A 24242-nucleotide genomic window follows, 5' to 3' on the forward strand; every position below is an offset into this window, starting at 1 on the left:
CAATGATGTAATTGTTTATCTTTAGAATGATATTGTAGGGTAAATGTGAAAGGCTGGATTTAGCCAGTTTTAACATAAAACAACTTGAATATTTGAGCTAGATGTTGCTGGTTCAAATGCTAAGGGGTTTAACATAGTTTTATGTTGATATAAAACAAGAAAGTCATCCTTAATTAAATTAAAAGATAATACATGGAAGGACAAATACAGAGAGAAAAATCTGATGAAAGGTCTCATTTTATTATAGTTTTTGTTTCCCTTGTCATTAAAAAAAAGACCCTTAATTGTAAATGTTAATTTAATCAATGAAAAATTTTGAAAATGATTATGAAAAATTAAGTCCTACAAATGTAAACTGAAAAGAATCTAATGAAAACAAAATGATAGTAAATTTCTGCTTGCCTGATGCAAACAAAGAATAATTTTCTTAATTTTATTTAATTTGTTTTACATTAGCATAAACATAAGTATTACACATGAAGTGTAACCATTTCAACTGGGAGCCTAAATCAACTAGTGGGCTAACTTTGGTAGGAACTTACAAATTAAAAACTTACAAATTAAAAACTTCCAATGATTTTGTATTTGATCATTTGCAACTTCAGTTTTTCAAAAGGAAAGCAATAATATCAGTTCTTCACAAGCAAAAAAAGTTACAATACTAACTGGGATTCCCAGTGGAACCATTTCATTTTAGAAACATTGATAACACCTTTGAAAAAGGCAAAAACCTTCAGCTTCTCTTCATTTTCTTTCTCTCTTAAAAAAAAGTCTCAGATTTCATACATTTAGAATTACTGTTTCTTTTTTTTTCTTTTTTTTTATACATGGGTACAAGATTCGTGTTTCTAGAAGAGGAGCAGAATTGAATCAGCACAATATATTATTTGTATTCATTCTATAACTCCCTTCATCATGATGCATTATAAATGTCAGTAGTTAATTAAATATATATCAGAAGTTAATTAAATATATAAATGTCATCAGTAAGAGACAAAATAATGTAATTAATGAGTTTTTAAAAGATTTTTTTTAAAGTAAAGTGTAAAGTGTTTTTTAAAGGTTTTGTCTATAGGAAAGGGTTATGCCTATGTTCATTGCAGACCCTCCACCCCCAAAGATGGTGAGATTGACACAGTTCCTTGTGAATAACAAGTTGATAGCTGCAGGAATTCCATGAGGAAAGGGGAAATTCCTGAGAGGTGATTTTCTGGGAGAAAGCACTCAATATAGAGATGAGTGCTAGGTTGGGAAATGGGTGGTGGGTAGACTCAATATGGGTAATGAGAGAAGGAAAGACAAGTGAGCTGGGAATGGCTGAGGGAGATTAAGCATGGCAAAACTTTCTACAATTTCTACCAAGTAGTAACATTCAGGTCATAAACCATTGCTCAAATTAGGAACTGTTAGGAAGAAATTATTGTAATACATGTTAAAAAATTACAAAAAAAAAAAAAAGAATTAAAATTCTGGTTTTGTTCTGTTTAATGTTTTTTTTTTACTCAAAACTTTGTTACATGGCTATTCATGTTGAGGTGTTGTTTCAGTTTGAAACAGACATAATATTTAGATTAACATCATATATACCAACCAAACAGTGGAGATCCTTTCACAGCTTACAGTCATTCATTGGGTTGTTTACTCAACATTGCTTTTGTTTTTTGTTTTCTATTCTCTATTGATATAAAGCAGAGACAAAACTTAAAACTCATCGATATCTGTCTTGAAGGACATTTCATCCAGACAACTTTCCATTTACACTGATATAGGATTTCCTACAAGGTAAGTAAGAAGTAAGGGCTAAATGGTCTGTTGAAGAATTCAATGCATTACTTGATAAATTGTGTATGAACTTCCAGTCTGTGTATCCCACGTCCACTACATGTCAACATCTAACCGGTCAAGTGTGCTTTCTTACTGAGTATCTTCATTATTTCTTCCTTCATCTAAATATCAAAATAATTGTAAAGAAAAACAAGAAGAGAGAAAGAAGGAAAGAACAAAGCTAAGCTTTTCAATGTCGAGGAAAGCCAAACTGAGGATTGTCCCCTGGTTTTAAGGAAGTTAACTTTTCTGTAAAAAAAGTTTTCAAAATCAAAACTTGACTAATGCTAGCTACACATATAATGGAGGTAAGACCAAGTGACCACCATAAAACATGAGTGTTCAAGGTTTCGGCTGTGTGACGTCCGACTGCTTCACGTAGTCTGTAATTCTTTTGATGGTTAACAACTTTGGTCATGCTTTCATGAACAATGTTGCAAGAAGATTCAGCTGAGGTTGGTGCTGACGGTTTTTTAATGCCCATTTCAACAGCCAAATTATCAATTTCTTCGCCTTGAATACTAAAGAAAACAATTTTATGTGTTAAGCTAGAAAATTCATTGCTGAAACAAAATTTATAAACTCCTGAGGAGCTGTTGATTTTCAAGCGATCTTCCTGTCGACGCATTTCTTTATAGATGATTCGACCATTTGGTGAGATTAATGAAACATCAATGTCCTTATTACCACCTCTGATTACTTTGTAAGTAAATATATAAGGTTCAGATCTTTCAAACTCATGCATAAAGCACCAAGCAGCATTATCTTTTAATTCAATTGTCAGTGATATTTGTTCTGCAGAAATAACTGCTGATGACATCAATACAAAAGTGGCCACAATTAAATGAAACATATTTATATTTAAATAATTGCTTTGAGAATATTTGATCATCTTGAAAATTTTAAGGGTTATTTGTATTATACTTTTGAATTCTTTCTCAAACAATCACAGTAGTTAAGTCATGTAAAAGAATGAAATTCATGAAAAGAAATGCTTATTTATGTATACACACACAGAAGTACATACATACACACAGAGAAATATTTTTTAAAGTTTTTCATCCATCAAAAATACAGTTAACATTGAATGCAAAGGTTGAAAATGGCTATGGACATACCACTTTTTATAAATTTTGGAATGATAGGAAAATTACTTCCAGGAAGAAAAGTGTCGGAACCAGTATAATTTTTTTCCCCTTTCCTTTTCAATCTTTTTTTTTATAATATTCAAAGCTTGTATTTTCAGGCTTATTCTCTTCTATTTTCTAATTCTCTGTTAATTTCTCTCAATTCGTATCTCTTATGTTTTTCCTTTATAATTGTAATTTATGTTTCCTATATCAGTCCATGATATATTCTGTCTATAAATAAGAACAATCTTCTCCAAAGGTAAAGTTATCCACAAAACGTTGGCCAAGAAACTGTCAGCATTCCATGTTTGTTTTGAAGGTGGAGTGAAAAAATGAACAAATGACGTGAACTGGAATTAACCACGTGGAAAGTTAGAAAATGGAGAGGTTTTAGAATAGATTTTACATGGTGTCATTTGTTATTGATTCCTTGCCACGCGAACACAAAGCTGTTAGGCATCATTATGCTGTTGGCAAGTCATACTGCAATAGCAACAGATGGTCCTTCTTGTCCCTACCTGGCCAACTGTCCAAATAGTTCTTTGTTAGATCAGATGTCAAAGTGTGTAAACATTCAGACACATGCAGACAATAAAATACTTAATATTAATAGTAATAATTTAAAGTGAAGCATTTGTATACATATGCATAAGCATTTGTGCATATATATATATATATATATATATATATATATATATATATATATATATGTATATGTATATATATATATATATATATATATATATATATATATATATATATATATATATATATATATGTATATATGTATATATATGTATATATATATATATATATATATGTGTGTGTGTGTGTATATATATATATATATGTATATATATATATATGTATATATATATATATATATATATATATATATATATATATATATATGTGTGTGTGTGTGTGTGTGTGTGTGTGTGTGTGTATATATATATATATGTATATATATATATATATATATATATATGTATGTATGTATATATGTGTGTATATATATATATATATATATATATATATATATATACATATATATATGGGGGGGGTATCATCATCATCATTTTTAACATCAACTTTTCTTTGTTTGCATGTGTCAGACAGAATTTAATGAGACAGATTCTTTTTATGATTGAATGTTCTTTCTATCATCAAGTCCCACCTTGGAAACTCATCAAGTTTCCAAATAAGACAATATTTCCTCATGGTCAGATATATTTTTCACAAAATATTGGAAATGAACCACATGGTTTTGCATGAAGGTGATTTTTATTTTATAACTGTTGCATACTATCAAGACAAAGAGACACTAACACATTCACACATTAGCATGGGTCTGTGGTTAAGATGGTTTTCAGGTTGAGTTACTTTAGGTGATTTCAGGTTGAGTCCTTTTAGGTGGGACCTTGAGCATGCATTGCCTACTATAGGTCCAGGCTGACTAATGTCTTGTGAATGGATTTGATAGGTGGAAACTAAAAGAAGCCTACAATATATGCATGCATATGTGTGTGTGTGTGTGTGTGTGTGTGTGTGTTCATGTCTTGACAGTGTGCAACAGTCGTAAATGAGTAGCACTGTCATACAAGTGGTGTTATTCCTTCTCGACCTTCCATGGAAACATATCTGGCCATTGGGAAACATTACCTTTCTTGGTGACAGCAAGGGTTGTAGAAAACATGTCTTGATAAATTCTGTTTAGTGAATGCAAACATGGAAAAGTGGACACTAAATCAATGTTGATGATGAAGATACTTATTAATAGGTAGAGCACAATTATTCATATGCAAGTACAACTAGCTTTCTGTAAGAAGCAGTTCCTAAGTTTGTTTGTAGAAAAATTCTACATTTTCATTAAGGCTGTCTAAATAACAAATAAATGATTCAAGATGCGTATTCTGTGAAATTTTGTGTAAGATGAGAATGTCAGAGGAAATATTCAACAAGCTCCTACAAAACTTAACAGAGCTGTCATCTTGAATAATTCATTCATTATTTAGACAAGTACAGGCATGGCTGTGTGGTAAGAAGCTTGCTTCCCAACCACATGGTTCTGGGCAAGTGTCTTCTACTATAGCATCAGGTTGACCAAAGTCTTATGAGTGGATTTGGTAGATGGAAACTGAAAGAAGCCTGTTGTATATATATATGTATATATATATATATATATATATATATATATATATATATATATATATATATATATATATATATATGTGTGTGTGTGTGTGTGTGTGTGTGTGTGTATATCCCAAGACTTTCATTCCGCTCTCCCACCCCACCTTATATAAACTAGCTCATTCAGATTCCTCTACCTCATATTTTAATACCTCACCACATGGAGTAGAAACCAGATGTTCAGATAAGTAGCCTTATTTTCCAACCTAGCATCTAAAACCTCTTTTTCAGCACAATTTATTATAAAAAATTACTTTATTATTTCATTTCATTATCTTTCTATGCAAACACAGTTTCATCTTCCATGCCGTATGTTTAGAGAAAAAAACTTAAGATCCCTTTGCTCAATTCAACTCTCCCTCTTTCTCTCTCTCTTTCACACTCATTTATTATTGTCATTTATTCATTCATTTATCTAATTTTGTCACAGTTTGGTTGACCAAAAACTGTTGGTTATAGCTCTAGTTAAGGATTCAAATACCCAATTCTATCTGATTATCATCATTAATATTCTCTCACACCGGCAGCCTGAGTTTTTACTGTTTCACATTGCTGTTTCATGGTGCACCCACCAATCCCACCCCCACCACCTGTACCAGAAGTCTCTATCCTCTGACCTCTATTGGATGTCTCTCCCATGAACACCTCCAAAGGCTTAATGTTCCTCCATCCCTACTTAGGGGTCTATCTTCTATGTAATGTAGTGATTATGTAGCACATAAAATGATGGTGTAATGTATGCAGGTTGAAGGCCATTGTTCATTTATGAGTTCTGCCAAATGCGAGCTTTCTTTTCTGGTGCATGATGCTGCTGTCCCCTATCTCAGGGTCTCACAGGCCCACACCTCCCACACCCTCAGAGTTGGCACACTTAATGTCAGCACATCAAAAGGTAGGTCTGGTGAGATTGTTGAGATGCTTGAACAGAGATGTGTAGGTTTGTGCTGCATCCAAGAAGAAAGGTGGAGAAGAAGTTCTGCTAGGTTCCTCACAGGCAAAGAACATAGGTGTAAGATTTTCTGGGCAGGGAACACTGACGGGGTGGGGGTGGGAGGCGCGAGTATACTTCTTGCAGAGAAATGGGTTGATAAGGTAATTGAGGTTGTCAGAGTCTGTGATAGAATACTTAAGATTAGATTATATATACATGTAGATGTAGGTATGTACATATATGTACGTATATGTGCATATACTCACATATTATTTGTATTATTATACATATATATATATACATACACACACACATGCATATGTGTGTATGTGTTGTGTTTGTCACCTATCACATTTGACAACCAGTATTGGTTTGTTTACATCCCTATAACTTAGCAGTTCTGCAAAAGTAACTGATAGAATAAGTACCCGACTTTGACAAAAAAAGTGTAGGGGTTGATTTTTTTAAACTAGAACCCTTCAGAGCAGTGTCCCAGAATGACTGCAGTCCAATGACTGAAACAAAATAAAAGAAACAAAGAGTTTTAAAAATCCATGCAGACAGACACACATACACTTTCTTGTTGTAAGAAATACAGTTTCTGAGAAGTGTAGGAACTATGACATTTGTAGATCTCGTAAAACTTGTTAGATTAGTGCAGTCAATGTTTATTTTAAAATTCTGTAGGAAGATACTTGAAGAAAAAAACAACAAAAACCAAAAATTTTAATGTTGCTGTGAGAGATAATCAGAGATTCGAGGCTGGAACCATCAATGATTTTGTATTTTGTGACTTTATACATTGACACAGTGTGTAGTGCAAGATTTCACTTGATATATGTGGCAATCGTATCTTTTTTGCTATAGAAGTAGATGAAGTTTCCATTGCAAACACACCAACATCGGTTGTCAAATGATGGAGGGACAAACAGAGACACAAACACACACATATATATACATATATACGATGGGCTTCTCTCAGTTTCCATCTATGAAATCCACGCACAAGGCTTTGGTTGACTCGAGGTTATAGTAGAAGACACTCTATAAAGTATAGAGTTGGCAACTTTTCTTCCCCACCCATTTTGTAGGAGTAATACCCATTTTTCTGGGCTCTTTTCACAGCTATACCCCGTTTGAAATTTGCATTAGTTTTTGTATGAAAAAAGAAAAAAAAACAGAAGGGAGTGGGGTTTGTTTGTAGTTTCTAAAGAAAACGTTAAACATACCTAAAAAAAAAATACGGTCTTTTCCCCCAACTAAAAGAAATGAAGAACTATCAAACAAGGCAAATAAGTACAGGGGGTGGGGGAAAGAAGAAAGAACTAACACTTGATCCTTCTAGAACTCCCAGAATGGAAACCTAAACACCTAATAAACTTTCCCTTCTATTCATTACTAAATCTCTTTCACTCTTCATTGTTAAAAGTAAAGAAGCTAGAAAAGACCGATCGTATTTCAGTCTAATTGTCATTTTAAATGACTGAGGCTTTCCTTTTCTTGTCTCTATTGCTTCACTCCTTTTCTCCATGGTTAAGAGAGTGAAGGTGCGTGGCTCAGTGGTTAAGGGTATTTGGCCCACGATCGTATGGTCATGAGTATGATTCCTGGCAGTACACTGTTTTCCTGAGCAAGGCACTCTACTTCACCTGGCAAAAATGAGTTGTAGCTGTAATTGAAAGGGGCCAGCCTTGTCACATTCTGTGTGAGGCTGAATCTCCCTGAGAACTACGTTAATGGCATGCATGTCTGTGGAGTACTCAGCCACTTGCACGTTAATTTTACAAGCAGTTGTAAAATCATAACAGATAAACAGGAACCTTTTCATCGTAACTGACAGAATACCATTCTTTAAAAAGAGTGAAAGGAAAGGAAATGTTTCATATCATAAAGCAAAAATATGTGTTTAGTATAAGCAGTGAAAGCTAAGATGAAATAATTGCTATTCTGTCATGTAGTGACTTCACCCTTGACTCACACTCAATTTAATAACAACATGCGCATCAGTATTTATCAAAGGGCTTGGCCTCCAGATCTGTGAGACCCACAAATGCTGCTGTTAGGACTTGATTAACCCCCATAGTGACCCTAACGACTAAAAAGATTTTCCTGCCCCTATATAGGATCTTTTTTGGTTTTCTTCCAACCACTTGGAGGTTTATCGTGCTCCAGTCCACTCAGCTGGCCAAAATGAATTGTAGTTGTAATTGAAAGGGGCCAGCCTTGTCAGATTCTGTGTGAGGCTGAATCACCTTGAGAACTGTGTTAATGGTATGCATGTCTGTGGAATACTCAGCCACTTGCACATTAATTCTATCCTCGTGTGGTAATGAAAAGTAAAAGTGACATCCAATATTTGCTGTAGTTAATTTGTCTTTGATTTGACAATGTGTCTATGTATCTATTTTTCTTTTGATCTATGTATCTACTTTCCGTTCGATGTATGTATTAGTCTACTCTGAAAATACTGATAGACATTTAAAAACAAAAAGGGAACGCCATCTTCCTTTCAGTACCACTCACTGTCTCTCTCCTGCTTTGCCACTCACTTCAACTATACCTCCTCTGCTTAACACCTTTTATTTCTCTTTTTCTTTGTACCTCTCCCTTCAACCTTTTTACTACTTCCTTTGAAGTAATTGTGACACACACCACATGTATGTATGTATAAAAACAGAAAATTAGCATATTAATATTATTGATTGTTAAATTCTGCAAAGGTCGACTTTGCTTTTCATCTTTTTGAGGTCGATAAAATAAGTACCAATTGAGTACTGGGGTTGATGTAATCAACTACTCTCGTCCAAATTTCAGGCCTTGTGCCTATAATAGAAGGGATTATTATTGTTATTGTTATTTTTATTAAGGTGGTGAACTGGCAGAATCATTAGCATGCCAGGTGAAATGCTTAGCAGCATTTCATCCGTCCTTATGTTCTGAGTTCAAATTACACCAAGGTTGACTTTATATTTCATCTTTCAGGGTTGATAAAATGAGTACCAGTTGCACACTGGAGTCAATGTAATCAACTAGCCCTTCTCCAAAAATTTCAGGCCTTGTACCTATAGGAGTAAGGATTATTATTATTTCTACTCTAGGCATAAAGCCTCAAATTTTGGTGGGAAGTTGGATAGTCAATTACATCAATCCCAGTGCTCAACTGGTACATATTCCATTGATCCTGAAAGGACAAAAGGCAAAGGAGATCTTGGGTCAATCAAAGAAATGATCTCAACAGGACAACTATCCAGGGTTAATAAAAAAAACAAGCATTAAAACAGATTTTTGTAGAAGAGGGATATAGACGATGGAATATGTGTAGATGGTCAACCTCTTAAAAATGGAAGCCAAATTTCCCTCAGATCTCACTCAATTATTTTATTTAAGAAAAGGACAAATCAGAAACTGCAGCATGCATACCCTAAGAAAGACAGGATAGTCCTGTCTAGAATACATTTGATCATAGGTCTACTTAGAGTTGGCCTGCTTTAAATGACAATAACAATTTGAAAGTGTTAATGTGAGGGGCAAATAATAACAATGATTTGAATTAGAAGACTTTAAATTTAAGTATTGAAAAAGTGTATGAGATTAAGTGACAGTCCTGTTTTCTCTAGGGCCATCAGAAGTCAAATGATAACAACTGCAATTGTCACCAACTTAGCTTGCCACCACCACCACAACTACAGCTACGACAACCAGCACAGCAACTACAACTCAACATCAACAACAACGAAAAGAATGCCAGAAATGTTCTCAGGTATCTCTAGTGATATTTAAATTACAATGGCTGCTTTTATTCAGTCGTGCAATAAAAAATATATATCTACTTGACAAAAGTAATTCCCTTTCCTTGAGGTCTACTCCCAAAGACTGGAGGAGCTGATACACAGGAAAACATAACCCCTTAGTCATAACAGCTTTTAACCTACATCTAATATAGCTTTGTTTAGTCAAGGGTAAAGACTACTGTCTGGTGCTTTAAAACCTCATTTTAGACTAAAGGCATGCTAGACATGTATTTTAATAGACAAGTCTTTGTCCTAGGCTAGAATTGTTTGATATCATAACTGTCTCTGAAATATCTGTGTTATCAGATAGTGACTAGATATAGGAAGAAAGACTTGACATTATACTAATATTTAAATGCCACCTTATTATGGAATAGCTGACATACCTATGTGTATGTCTGGATGTGTGTGTGTGTATATATACATATATATGCTTTGGAGAAATGTTTTGAATATGCATATAAAAGCTCCTAACCTATTCTGCCAGCTACAGCCTAATGATGCCAACTAGTGATACCAGTTTTTTGGGGTTGTACCGAGCTATGCTGATATAATGTAGGATAAATATAGTAATAACAATAATAGTCCTTGGATGGAATTAATAAATATTTTAATGCATATATACATCTACATATGTATGTGTGTTTACATTTGTATACACACATAAGCATGTGTGTGTATTTACATCTATATACATACATATATATATTGCGTTCAAGTATTGCAGTATTTCTTCTGATTCTATATTCAGTTCAAATCTTGCTGAACTCCACTTTGCTTTTCATCTCTAAGGGGTTTTTATTATTTTAAATCTATGAGAATTTGAGAAATTAAAATTCAGTCAAAACAATATTGATTTTACTTGTAATAGTCAAAATACTAAGTACAACTTGACACTATTTTTGTCATTATAATAGTCATAGCAGTTGTATAGTGGTAGTTAGTGTGAGAGGAATGGTTATAAATGAATATGAATTTATATGTATACAGGTGCAGACTTGGCTGTGTAGTAATAAGTTTGCTTCCCAACCTCATGGTACCAGGTCCAGTCCCACTGTGAAAGTGTCTTCTACTATAGTCCCAGGCTGACCAAAACCTTGTAAGTGGAATTGGTAAACAGAAACTGAAAGAAGTCCATCATATATGCATGTGTGTGTGTCTGAGCGAGTGTGAATCTGTATGTCTCCTTGTCTTGACATCGCGTGAAAGTTATAAAATTGCCACAATCATTAGAGCAGTGACATTCATTTCCCATATTTTGTGAGAACATGTTTTGCGAAACAGATGAGGATTGGAGACAGAAACAGTATCCAGCTGTAGAAAATCTGCCTCGTAAAACCCCCAACCTATACAAGCATGGAAAAATGGACGTTAAAATGATGATGATGATATAAACAAACACAGGTACACACATATATATATATCTATGTATTTATTAATCAAAGTATACAGTATTAAAGATCCATTTCAGCCATTCTTACCAATTGGTTTCACACTGGATATTAGATAACACCATGGTCAAGTAACAGCATGTGATCTTCAGTGCAAATGGCTTCTTTCAATTTTGATCTACAAAATTCAATCATGAGGCTTTAGTTGGCCCAGGATTATAGTAGAAGACACTTGCTCATTATGCCATCAGTAGGATTCAGTATGAAATGAGATGGCTGGGTATTAGCAAAAGATTAAATCACTTTACATGCTAATTCAGTGATGAGCTTTTTTAGTTGGTCAAACAACTGGGTGCTCGTACTCTGAAATCCTGGTGAGAGTCCATCAAACCTGAAATACTTCAACTCTTTGCATAAAGCCTCCAATAGAGTTATAACTTCTTCCACAAAGATAACTTGCTCTCAAAATACACAACTAAAAGTTTCAGGTAGTACCTCTATGATCAATGGCTTCTCACACAATATCTCTTTCACACACATACAATAAGTTAAAAATAAAGATGCTTTGTCAATGACATTGAAATCATTTGTATGTAATGAAATATCTTTTGCTGAGGTCATTTGGTTGAAATATTGCATGACAATGCAAGCAGTTTTGTTGATCAATAAACAGCAGCACATTTTAGAAAAAATATTACTCTATTTAAAAGTTATATAGATCTATCTACATTTTTATTTAAACAAGGAAAGACCGATTAATGTCTTACAAGAAAAATATTCATCTGCTTTATTTAGAACCAAAATTGTTACAAATTAATTATTTTGTTTACATTTAGCTTTGAGCACTGTTAAGAATTTAAAAATTTCTAAAATGTTCACAAAAACACATATCTACACACACATATATTTTAGAGAAATAGGTAGAAAGACATGAAACCTCAAATTTATTTAAGAAAATGAGAAATTGTGACAGTCATAACACGTGACAGTGGAACATAATCTTGACCATTGTTTAATTAATGAAAAATTTAGCATGATACAATGATAAATACACGTGAGTGAAACTCATTATTTTCATTGTCCATTTATCAATATTAATCATTGGAGTTTTCCACGAGCGGAGAGAAATCATTTACTGTCTTCATTTTTCCGAAAAAGACAGCTAATTATTAACTAGGTACAGCATTTTGATTAATTAATATAATTTACGAGAATTTGTTTAATGAATCTGTGCAACAGTTTTGTGTTTATAAATAGTAAAATAATTTCAATCAATCCCAGTCTCAGTAATACAAATAAGTTGGATTTGTTATAGTCACAGCTGGCTCAGCTATTGTGTTGCTGCCTTATGGTAGTGATTGTTGACCCATATTTTATCAGTGTTGCTATGGCGCTCCCATGGCAATAAATACCTAATTCCTAAAGATTTAGTCCAACTAGCTATAAAATAGGTATCATGACATGGCACATCTCATTACCAAAAAACAGTTTGATTGACAAATGGTGGGCAAGCAATGTATCCAGGAGAAAGTGTGTTAATACACAGTTTCATAATGCCTTTAATACATTTATTACTAACAGTGGGTGAATTCTTTTCATTTTTAGTAGGTGGGTTTGGAGGAAGGAATAGTATCTTTCGCTACCACAGTCCTTCTGAAACTAGTGAGATAGATATCATTAATGTCCTGCTCAAACTGTTACAAGCCAATATTTGGAGGAAAGATACAAACAAGAAGGAATTAAAAAAAAAAAAAAAAAAAAAAAAAAAAAAAGGAAAGGAAAAACTAGTTGAAGTGGTTAGCACAGGGCCTGGGCAGGATAATAAAAACAAAAATCAATTTTTAGGAATTAAAGTGAAGACATCATTATCACCATCGTTTTACATCAACTTGTCATGCTGGCATAGGTGAACAGTTTGACAGGGATCCAATGTCTTGCTCCAGTGTCTAAGTTTTGGTATATTTCTACAGCTGGATACCCTTCCTTATACCAATTACCTTACAGAGTGCACAGGGTTCCTTTTTGTGGCACCAGCATAAATGAAGTTACTATGTAACTTGCAGTACTAAAGAGCCCTCACAAGTGAGAGAGAGAGTATAATAGAGAGACAAATGGCTTTATGCAAGATGTTGAAAGGTTAACCCATTACCTACCAGTGATCTCATATGAGATCACTTAAAAATTACAAATTTCGTAATTATCTGTCAATATTTACACATATCTAGCCTTTTTGCTATATCTACTTGGTATTTTTCTCTGATATTCAAATGAGATTTGCTAATTTTCCACCCAATATCTCGCTTATTTCTATTTAAAATGTTATTTTGAAATGTTATTTTGATCATTCGAGCATGTTTCTAAGGCTGTTTTATGCTAGAAATCAAAGTTTCATAAAAAAGATTCCAGTTAATAGAATTATGGGAGGTATTGGGTTAAAGTATGATAAAAGGGACAGGACTGTTCCTGTTTGTGGAGAAGATAATTGGGTATACTACATTGTATAAGGGTGGGTGTGATTAAAAGGGGTGAAACGAGATATGTAAAACAAAAAGTTTGTGACTTCACTATTTTCAAATGTGGCAGAGATGAAATACTTTGGATATTACTAGTTAATTGAAAGACTTAAATGAAATTACAAGAAACTTATACTGATAAAAATAAAATAATGATAAATTAGTTATTAGCACAATAGAAAAATATCAGGAAATCAAAGAAACTGGAAATAGTTTCTGTGTCAGCATTTAATGCTTCCTCTAATTTTAGAAGCCAATGAGTGCAAAAATTTTGTGAAAATTGTTTTTCCAGTGTTTCCCTACACTATATAATAATTATTAATTAGTTTGTTATTTTAAGTAATTAACATTTCACGCACACATTAATGCCTTTTGTGTATCGGTTGCAAAATGTGCATGTGCACACAGTGGAAACAGTGTTAGCAATTAGTTTATGGAGGAGTGTAAATTCAAGTATGATACATTAGGTAATCCTGTTTTTAATAGCTTAAATGAAACAATGTTTCTCTCAACATTATGCATTTTCACAATTCTTTGGTTTGGTCATGTGGTGTGGATGGATGAGGACAATTGCATAAAGAAGTGCTGATCACTTAAAGTGGATGGAAGTTGTGAAAAAGAGAGACCAAGGAAGATATAAGATGAAGTATCAAAGGCTAATCTCAAAATGCTGAACCTCACAGAGATGACAAAGGACTGGGATATATATATATATATATATATATATATATATATAATTATAATAATATTAGGGACAAAATCCAAAATTACAGGTAAAAACTCAATTAAACCAATTTTCATCGATGAGTTCTTGAAACTTGGTTATTTTCCCTAAAACTATATATATATATATTACTGTAGTCAAGAAAACCCATTCTCTACAACAGAATTCATATCCTAAAATCACATAAACAGTGCTGGTGCTGGTACCACATAAAAAGCATCCAGTATACTCTGTAAAGTGGTTACTGTTAGAAAGAGCATCTAACTGTAGAAATCAGACCAAAACAGACTATGGAACCTGGTGTGACCCCTGGCCTTACCAGCTCCTGTCAAGCTGTCCAACTCATGCCAACATGGAAAATGGATGTTAAATGATGATGATGATGATGATGACAGTATTACTTTAATTGTTCTTAAAAATTATTAGAATGCTTATAAAGATGTTGAAAGATAATTAACTTTTAACTTGAATTTCTTACGGCTTTTTTTTTTTGTTACCATATTTGTTGAAATATACTCCTTTTATTTCAATTAATTTAGAAAATAATGAAGAATTTAGTCATAATCAAGTTCAGAACTTTGTTGTTATTAAATAAGTATTTGGAACATAAGATAAAATTAGAACATTATAGGTGCAGGTGTGGCTGTGTCGTAAGGTACGTTTCTCAACCACATGGTTCTGAGTTCAGTCCCACTGTGTTGCATCTTGGACAAGTGTCTTCTACTAAAGATCTGGGCAAACCAGAGCCTTGTTAGTGGATTTGGTAGGCAGAAACTGAAAGAAGCCAGTCATATATATGCATGCCTTTGTGTTTATGTTTGTCCCCCATCACCACTACTTGACAACTAATGCTGGTTTATCTATGTCCGTGACTTAGTGGTTTGGCAAAGAAGACTGATAGAATAAATACTAGGCTTAAAAATAAGTACTGGGGTCGATTCAACTGAAACAAGTTACAGATAATATAAAATTTTGATGGACGGTTTTAACTATTTTCTCAAAACCATTGAATCAAACAATGATACTTTGATGTTAACTCTAGCATTTAAACAGGCCGTATCTAGCCAAAATATTCTACCTGCTTTATGTTCAAACTAGCCAGATGTGGGCTTTCACATCAATCCTACAATATCATTCTAAACATTAACAGTTACCTCATCAATATCTCAAAGATACAAGATAATGCATAATTAATTCAAGACAAAGTGAATAAATAAACATTACTTTTGACAGAATAATGTGAGTGCTAAAGGGTTAAGGCATTGTATACTTGTTTCAGTCATTTGACTGTGGCCATGCTTGGACACCACCTTGAAGGGTTTTAGCCAAACGAATCAACCCCAGGACAGTTTTTTTTTAAAGCCTGGTATTTATCCTATTAGGCTCTTTTGGCTGAACTGCTAAGTTACAGGGATATAAACACAGCAACACTAGTTGTTAAGTGGTGGTGGTAGGACAAACTCAAAGACACACATATCTATCTATATATATATATATATATATATATATATACATACATATGATGGGCTTCTTCCAGTTTCTGTCTACCAAATCCACTCACAAAACTTTGGTCGGCCTGAGGCTACAGTAGAAGACACTTGCCCACGGTGCCATGCAATGGGACTGAACCTAAAACCATGTTGTTGGGAAGCAATGAAAATGCTTTAATAAATTTTCCTAAACATTATGAAATCCAAAAGAAAAGTAATGTAAAATACTGATTCAATTCTAATTAAGCATTTTATTAATTATAAAAATAGCATTTATTAAAATGTTTTCTTGAATATTAAAAACTTTACTAACATACCCATACACACCGCTATTGAAACTTGAAAACCTGTGCATTGACCTGTTAAATGCATTCAAGCAATAACATTTTTAACCCAAATAACAATGAAGTCACAGGATATGATCATTACTTGCCTCATCAATACATAACATAAATTAACAGTGACTTCTTAAAAAGATCCATAACCAGTGTCCTTAAATAGTAGAAATAGAAATGTTTTTTTTTAAACCCTTTCATATTCAGCTTACTCTATCAAATATAATGCTTATTTAATCAAACTGTTTTTAATTAATTATGCATTATCTCACCTTTGAGCTTTTGGTGATGTGATGCTTATTTTTAGAATGACATTGTAAGATAGGTGTGAGAGGCTGGATTTGGCTAGTTTGAACGTAAAACAAAATATTTTGGTTGAATATGATGGGTTTAAATGCCAAAAGGTTAAATGCTGTTTACGTTTGAAAGAGAAGATAAACAGATGATAAACTTTTTGTTATTTTTTAGTGATTAGCTATGTTTCTGATCTAAACAGACTGTCATTCATTTCTTTTAGAAGTAGGAAAATAAAGAATATAGTGGCATATTCTATTTTTCATTGTATAAGACATGCTGTAGTGTAAGACACACCATCTTATATAAGTAGTTGTTTTTAGGAGTGGAAAAAATGTAAATTTTCATTTGATTTATTGACACATAAGACAAGGTGTGTTTCAGAGATACAAGTTTTGGTTGAAAAAAAAAAAAAATTCATACATAAGTTAAAAATAGATTTTTTAAGTTTTGGAAGGTATAAAAGGAAACAAGTGACACTTGTGTTTGATCTTTCTTTACTTGAATCTTTAAAAAAAATTAAAATGTAAAAATATATCTTCAGTATTATCAGACTTATAAATACTTGCATACCCATGCAGATTTGTTAGTAACTAAATTAGTTAGAAAACAATATCAAAATCAAACAATAAATAGGTATTTCTTCAAAAAAAACATGAAAACAACTGCAAAATATTTCATTCTTAAATAATATATTCAATGTTATTTCACATCGATAGTTCTGAGATGAACTGTGGTTAAAATAGAATGACATTTACAAACTCTAAATCTCATTTCTCATGTCTTTACTATCTACATTACATTCTGTTTAGTGTATTCTCAAGGGTCTTCAGGTTATTTTCGTCACAAAGTTTAAATATATCCAGCCATAATCTTAGTGATTAAAATAAAGGCTGTCGAGTTTAAAATCCAGTCTAAGTATACATATGTAGGAATAGCACACCTGAAGATGCTTGAGGAATAGACCAACTGAAAGAAAGTGTAAGAAATTGAAATGAAAAAGGTGATGTGAGTAGAACTGAAAATATCAAACTATTTTAACATTCAAAAGAATTTGTTTAAACTGAAAACAATATATATAATTATGGTGAATAAGATATTTCTAGAAATAATTTAAAACACTACAGAAAACAAAAATGCTTTTTCTCACAGCAAATGGATAAATTAGAAAAAAAAAAAAAATTAATTTTGGTCTTCTTGCAAAACTTGTAAATTTTCTGAGAATTCTTTCCTCACCAAAGACATAGCAGGGTTGAATCCTAAAGGGTTAAGTTAATCCCAGCAAGATTTGAACTCAAAACGTAGAAAGAGAAGGAACTAAATACCATGACATTTTGTCCAAGTCTATTATTTCTGGCACTTCACTGCCTTTTTATTTGTATAGAGACAAACAAGAACTAAATGCAAAAAAAAAAAAAAGAAAAAAAAAGTAAGCATCAAGTAGCACTTGAACATGAAACCTTTGGTTAATGGCCTGTTACATTTACTATTTATACTGGCTCTGTATGATTTTTCAGTTTTATTACAACCCCCTATGACATGGTGAGGAATGGAGGAGTACTTGCGTGTGTGAGTGTGTATATGTGTCTGTGTGAGTTAATAGATGTTTGGAAGATGTTAATAAATGATGTGAAGGAGCATATATGTAAGTATGTAAGTGTATATGTGTGAATAAGTATATGAATAAATATGTGAATGAAATATATTTACAAAAATGTGTATAGTAAGAATATTGCAAGAATACCTAACATTTTATATATATCTCAAAATTTATGATTTTAGAATTTTTTTTTTTTTTTAGATAAAATTCAGACAATATCCTCTACAACATGAATCCATTCCTTTATGGGTAAAAATAAAGATTAAAAAATGTTCTAATAATAAGAGATAAAAAAGAAATTACACTCATCAAAGACAACATTTTGAAGGATTTGGTTAGGATTGATAGCATTTTGGACATTTTACTCTCAGCCACATAGAAATATTCTTATTGTCAATCCTGCTTCCACTGAATTCACCCTTTCAATTCTGTAACACCATAAACACCAGTATGCTGCCTATTTAATGGTTACAATAAGTAGCTATTCTAATTAGAAGTCCTATTGTCAGTGAATTAATGCTTCCAATACTACACTGGTTAGCAATGCTACATTAAAGCTACAATATAATGACTAATTCTAATTGCAGCTTTTTCAAATCTATAGAAATTGGAAGCACCATATAATGGATAAACTATGGAATCATTCTAACTGTAAATCCCGTTGTTAATGGATTAACGCTGCTGGCAGCAATGAATATACTCTCTCTCACACACACATTAATTCTATGTTTTAGAAAACAAGAATTGGCAGCTGTCACTAACAGTTATGACAATGTATTAACACCTTCATTGCACATCTACAGTCATCAGTATGATGACTATTCTAACTGAAAATGTAGTAAAAGAGTTTAAAATATTGTGGGGTAGTCATAGAATATGTAAAAAGAACAGAAATTTGAGCTTTGTTAAAAGTTATATTCAAGTTTGCAAATTAAGAAAGAAGCCTCTTCTGAGCCAAGCCCATGCTGTGGCTTCATTCTCTACTAAAATCGCAACACTTGTATAAAATTTGTATTTTTGAGAAAGGCATACAAATCACAACATCCAATCTACTCTCTTCTGTAAATCTATAGCTTTGAACTCAAGTGAGAAAAGTTATGAGAAATTCAAATCTTTAAGACTGGAAACAAAAATCTATCCCAGAACTTTTCTCATGATGGATGGCAGGAGTGGACTGAGCCGTCGGTCAATTAGCACTGCCCAAAGGCCTGGAGCTCTGAGGGGCCCTCACTCTACATTTTAACTGATTTAACTGAAATAACTTCTTTTTTAATAGCAAATATGATTCTAGACAAATTAATTTAGTGATATTTTTAATGAGGGTGTAAATGGTCCAGCTGATAAAATATTGGACAACCAGCAGGGAGGATCACCAGCATTCAAGCTAATGAAGGAACCTCTTGTAGTTGCTTGGCCTCCTAGAAATCGCCACAAGTTTTGCTCAAGTCACATCTAACCATCTTGAAAAATGTTGGATAATGTGGTTCTGGGTTCACTGTACATAGGAATAAGATGGAATGGTTACGGCTGGATTACCTCTTATCATAAGCCTATTTGATCTGGATTTACAACAATTTAACTTGCAACAGCAAACTCCACCTAGATATAAGTAGCATTTACTTTACTAAGAGCACAGATGTGAGTAATGACAGTACTATGTTGGCTTGTAGTACTGGGTTCAATTCTTTCAGTAGGAAAAACCACTTGTAATAGTTCAAGGGCTTATATTAAGAGATTCATCTTTCATCTACTAAACACTGAAGAAAAATCAGGAAAAGGCACCAGCCTTATGGAATCTTTTTAATTATAGCTGTAAATGACTGTAAACTTAGCAATGAAAATGACAGATCTTGCTTTCTTTGAAGACAATAAAGCATAAGTGCAATGGAATGGCATCTAAGAGGATATAAAGTTGGGTTGCAGCCTTGGCCTCACCAGGAGCTTGGTACTAGCTCCTTAGACCTACCAAGTAAAATATTTTCTTGACAATTCTTTGCTGGTATAGTAAGATTCTACAGGAAGAAATCGATCCATTTGAAAGCTACTTTAAGAGTATGAATAATTGGCATCACTCACTTGTAAAGGATTTCTTCATATTCCATCAGGAAAAAAAAAAAATGTAATAAAAATTTGTTTTTACCTTACAAGGCCTTCCTAAAATGAAGGAAAGCTTGGAAGCAATTCCAGATATTAAAAGAATAAAAGAAATATAATTTCCAAATTCATGTTGAGACAAAAACATGAAAACAGTAGCATACCAGGCATAGGGAAGCAGGCTGTACAGAATATTTATAAATTTAAATGTTGTCATATAAATAATATTGTCTTATAAAATGTTTCATTAACAGTATACTTTCTTTATAAATAGTGCAAAATACCTTAATAATATTCAAAAACAAACAGTTAACATGTTTGAGAAAAATAACAGTAACAATAGTACAAAAATAAAGTACTCTTAGTAGACCTGGTGGTGGTGGTGGTATCGTCTATTGTCCCCATTTTGTTTCATTAGTTATATGAGGTTGCTGCTGGTACTAAAGCCCAAAGTAAGCTGTGACAATTCAGCACGATGAATTAATCAAGCTAAGAGTGACAGACATTCCTAACAGGTTGTGAGCAATTTCAATTAGATAATATACTTACAATAAATATATTCATCAAATCATTTATTTGATGGGTGGAGTTTCTGTACAAAACACATTTTTCCTCTCGACTGACATGATTCATTTGTTTTTACTAATGAGTTACATTGTTATTGTTTAACAATCCATATGCCCAATCAACTTAAATAAGATAAGAGTGTACAAGTGAGTTTTGGAGTATAGGTTAAACAAGCAACAATTCGAGACTGTAATCCTCTTTTGATTCCCACATAACTATTTTACTTTACAAATTTTGTTATTACTCTCGAGAAAGTATGTCACAGAACTTTACTAATCAAAAAACCTTGTGTCTACAAAAGAAATCAATATCAATTTATTATGTGTAATTTATTCAAAATAATTATCTTTGATTTTTTTTTTAAACTAAAAATCTTTAATTTTATCAATGAGCTTATGCAGAGCTAATGTCTTTTGTAAAAACATTTTTTCAATATGTTCAGCTTGGAATCAAGTTGTACTAAATACCACTGCATTTCCAACATTCTGTAAGCCAACAAGGGAATTTCTATCTAGCTGTTTGACCAACTAGTAATAGCAACTATATTTCCCTCAAATTACTCTCCACTATCTTAAAAAGAAAGACACACACTGGATAATGTAACCCTAGGTATCTGGGCAAAAAAAGACATCTAAAACTGAATTGAATAACTCAATGTATTCTTGGTACCTTTATTGAGTAAATTTTGAGTTAAATAGCATAACAACATCTTTTCCAATCTTGCTTTTAGCTAGAGCGACTAACCCACAACAATTTAAACTGATTGTTAATCCCAGTTTAATTGATCATTAATCAGTTAACGATCAGTTAAATAATTAACTGATTAATGTGAAATTAATAATATGACCAAGTAATCCCCCTCTCTCCTCCATCTCTTCTTGACAAAACTCATGAGGTTAAAGGACACTTTCACAGGTCATCTAATAAAAGAAACTAACTATTTAATTATTAATTTTCATGAATATATTTCTATGGCGGTTTTTTTATTTACTTTGTTGCTTTGTTCTTGGGCTTTTAGAAATTTAGGGAAATCATTTGACCCAAACGATATTTGGCTTTTATTTTCAAAATTTATAAAAATAGAACTTTCTATTCAAATATATAAAACATATACACATAGATAAAATGTTAGGTGTAAGGCACTTTGTGTAAAAAGGAAGAGTTATTTATACTTCATTAAAATCAAAATGTTGAAAGTATAATGTGATGTGAAAAACAACATAAGAACTGTAATTTTATCAATAACCAATACTTTTTTAATAATTTTTTATATTTTATATTTTGCTTTACTATGCTATGTTGTGTAGTTATTATTTAGTTTGCATGGTTCTCAGTGCTCATGCAATGTCACACCACCACTCTCTTTTATACATCAAAACTCTGACCCATTTTTCCACCTCCAATTAAGGAGAGTTCAGCAGATAACAGGAATTTTACTTTGTAAATTTACTGGCGTTTTTTTAGAATTTTACACAATGAAGAATCTTTTGAATCAAGAACTGTACTCAAACCAAAGCAATAACAAATTCAATTCTTAATTTTGTAATCAACAGATTTTACAATACTCTTTAAATTCAAGTAAAATGACTTGTTTAACTTTTTTGCTTGTCACAATTCTTTTTGCTATTTTCTTTAAATTACCACAGATATTTATCTTTTGTTTAATGAGTTAAAGTTACCACAGTTTTTAATAAATGCAATAACAAATAAACTTTGTTGTTAAATTAAAGTTGTGCAAAATGCTTCTTGTTATTTGCTCCTTGCTGAACTCTCCTTTTGTAGAGTAAAGTAGGTCAGGGGTTTGATGTATAAATGTGGGTGGTGGCGCAAATGTGTATGAATGCTTGTTCTTCCCTTTGTAGCCCATCTTGAGAAATAACAGTCTGGGCTAACAGTAACATTACTTTAGTAGAACAAGCATACTTTTATGTTCAGCAAAAAAGAAACTGAAAGAATAATTTGTTAGATACACAGTCATATAAACAAACACACAGAGCTATATCTAAATATTTTGATGGTTTTTACATACATTTTCATAACACTTACAGCTAGTATTGTGTTCTTCATTCTGTGCTGGCAGCAACTGAGTCAGAGCAAGGAAATCTAAATTATTTTGAGGCACAAAGACATCAAGAATGGACAATTTGCAAGAAAACATTTTTTTACAACACAAACACACACACAAAATTGACATTTTAAAATAAATTAAAAACAAAGAATGTTACCTAAGTTGAATTAAAAATAAATATTTGTGTGTAAATATTCTACAATAAAAATATGTTTGTAAATTTATAATTGGGTATTGAATTTCTAAATTCCAATAACCCTATAGAAAACATGATAACATTTCTGTGATAAAAATATATTGATATATATATATATGAGATAAATATATATTTTTTCCATTTTCTCTCCTTTCTACAAGAACTTACAATAGTTATTAGCACCTAATATCTTTGTTGTGTTAAAAGATATTAAAATAGAATCTAAGAAAGAACTTCTTTCAGTGTCTTCTTCAAACAAAACTCTCCAATGTTAGTTCTTCAATCAGCCATCACAGAAGAACTTTTTCCAGCCACTGAAATTAAGAGAAAGGGTAAAAGTAATTTAAAAGAAAATAATACAACTCTCTCACACACACACAATAACCAAAACAGTTTCTGTTCCTAATTGTCATTATTTTAAACCAATTCACTTACACTGAAAATATGTTAGTGAAAGGCATTAATGCTATACAATCATATTTCTTTCTTTCTCCTATGAATCTGAAACAATGAATCTATTTGAGAAAGGAAAAACAAATAATGTTTCTTTTTTGTTTCACACAAGTTAACCCTTCTGATACCAAATTGCCCAAGTATCTAAAATACAAACTTCCTCTCTTAAAGTGATCTAAATTAAAACCTTCCATAAAAATTTCATATTAATTTACATTCCAAAATCCAGTTTAATAATGATAAAGTTATTCTACTAAATTCTTCACTATCACGGAAATTAATTGAAATAAAGGCAGTGTGTTTTAATAGGGATTTGGTAATCAAATTAATTATTTAGACCAAAGTAGCAGCACAATGCGAGTTATGTTCATAACCTTCATAACGAATCCAGTTGACCAAATGTCATAATTTTGACTGGATATGGAAACCAAGTTATAGTCTAGGTTTGCTTAGAGCTTTCCATCACATTACAGTCTATAAGACTAATGTCAGTTAACCAATATTTATCTCATATAAACCTCATGAATAGAGTTAACTATTTTACACTTTCTTAATAATTAAGGAAAATAATTTCTCATATTTACACAAAATTATAGGGAAAGGGGATTGGTGGGGTTAGTTGATCCCAACAACCACAATAAATAGAGT

At 32.2% G+C, this 24242-nt stretch overlaps 1 protein-coding gene and 1 pseudogene across 2 annotated transcripts in view; both read right to left on the minus strand.

Annotated features, from left to right (window-relative positions):
• Positions 1-219: 219 nt before the first annotated feature.
• LOC106880236 (transmembrane emp24 domain-containing protein 3 pseudogene) lies at positions 220-3476 on the minus strand (annotated as a pseudogene). Its single transcript, XR_016243652.1, has one exon. The product of XR_016243652.1 is annotated as a transmembrane emp24 domain-containing protein 3 pseudogene (transcript).
• Positions 3477-16953: 13477 nt separating this feature from the next.
• LOC106880239 (calpain-9) overlaps positions 16954-24242 on the minus strand; it is a 56753-nt gene continuing 49464 nt past the window's right edge. Inside the window, exon 18 of the mRNA XM_014930105.3 lies at positions 16954-23455. Within this exon, the coding sequence (XP_014785591.2) occupies positions 23432-23455 (24 nt within the window). The 3' untranslated portion in view covers positions 16954-23431. The remainder of the gene's footprint in view (positions 23456-24242) is intronic.

This window comes from Octopus bimaculoides, chromosome 11 (assembly GCF_046866305.1).
Source record: "Octopus bimaculoides isolate indiv1 chromosome 11, ASM4686630v1, whole genome shotgun sequence".
Taxonomy (NCBI): domain Eukaryota; kingdom Metazoa; phylum Mollusca; class Cephalopoda; order Octopoda; family Octopodidae; genus Octopus; species Octopus bimaculoides.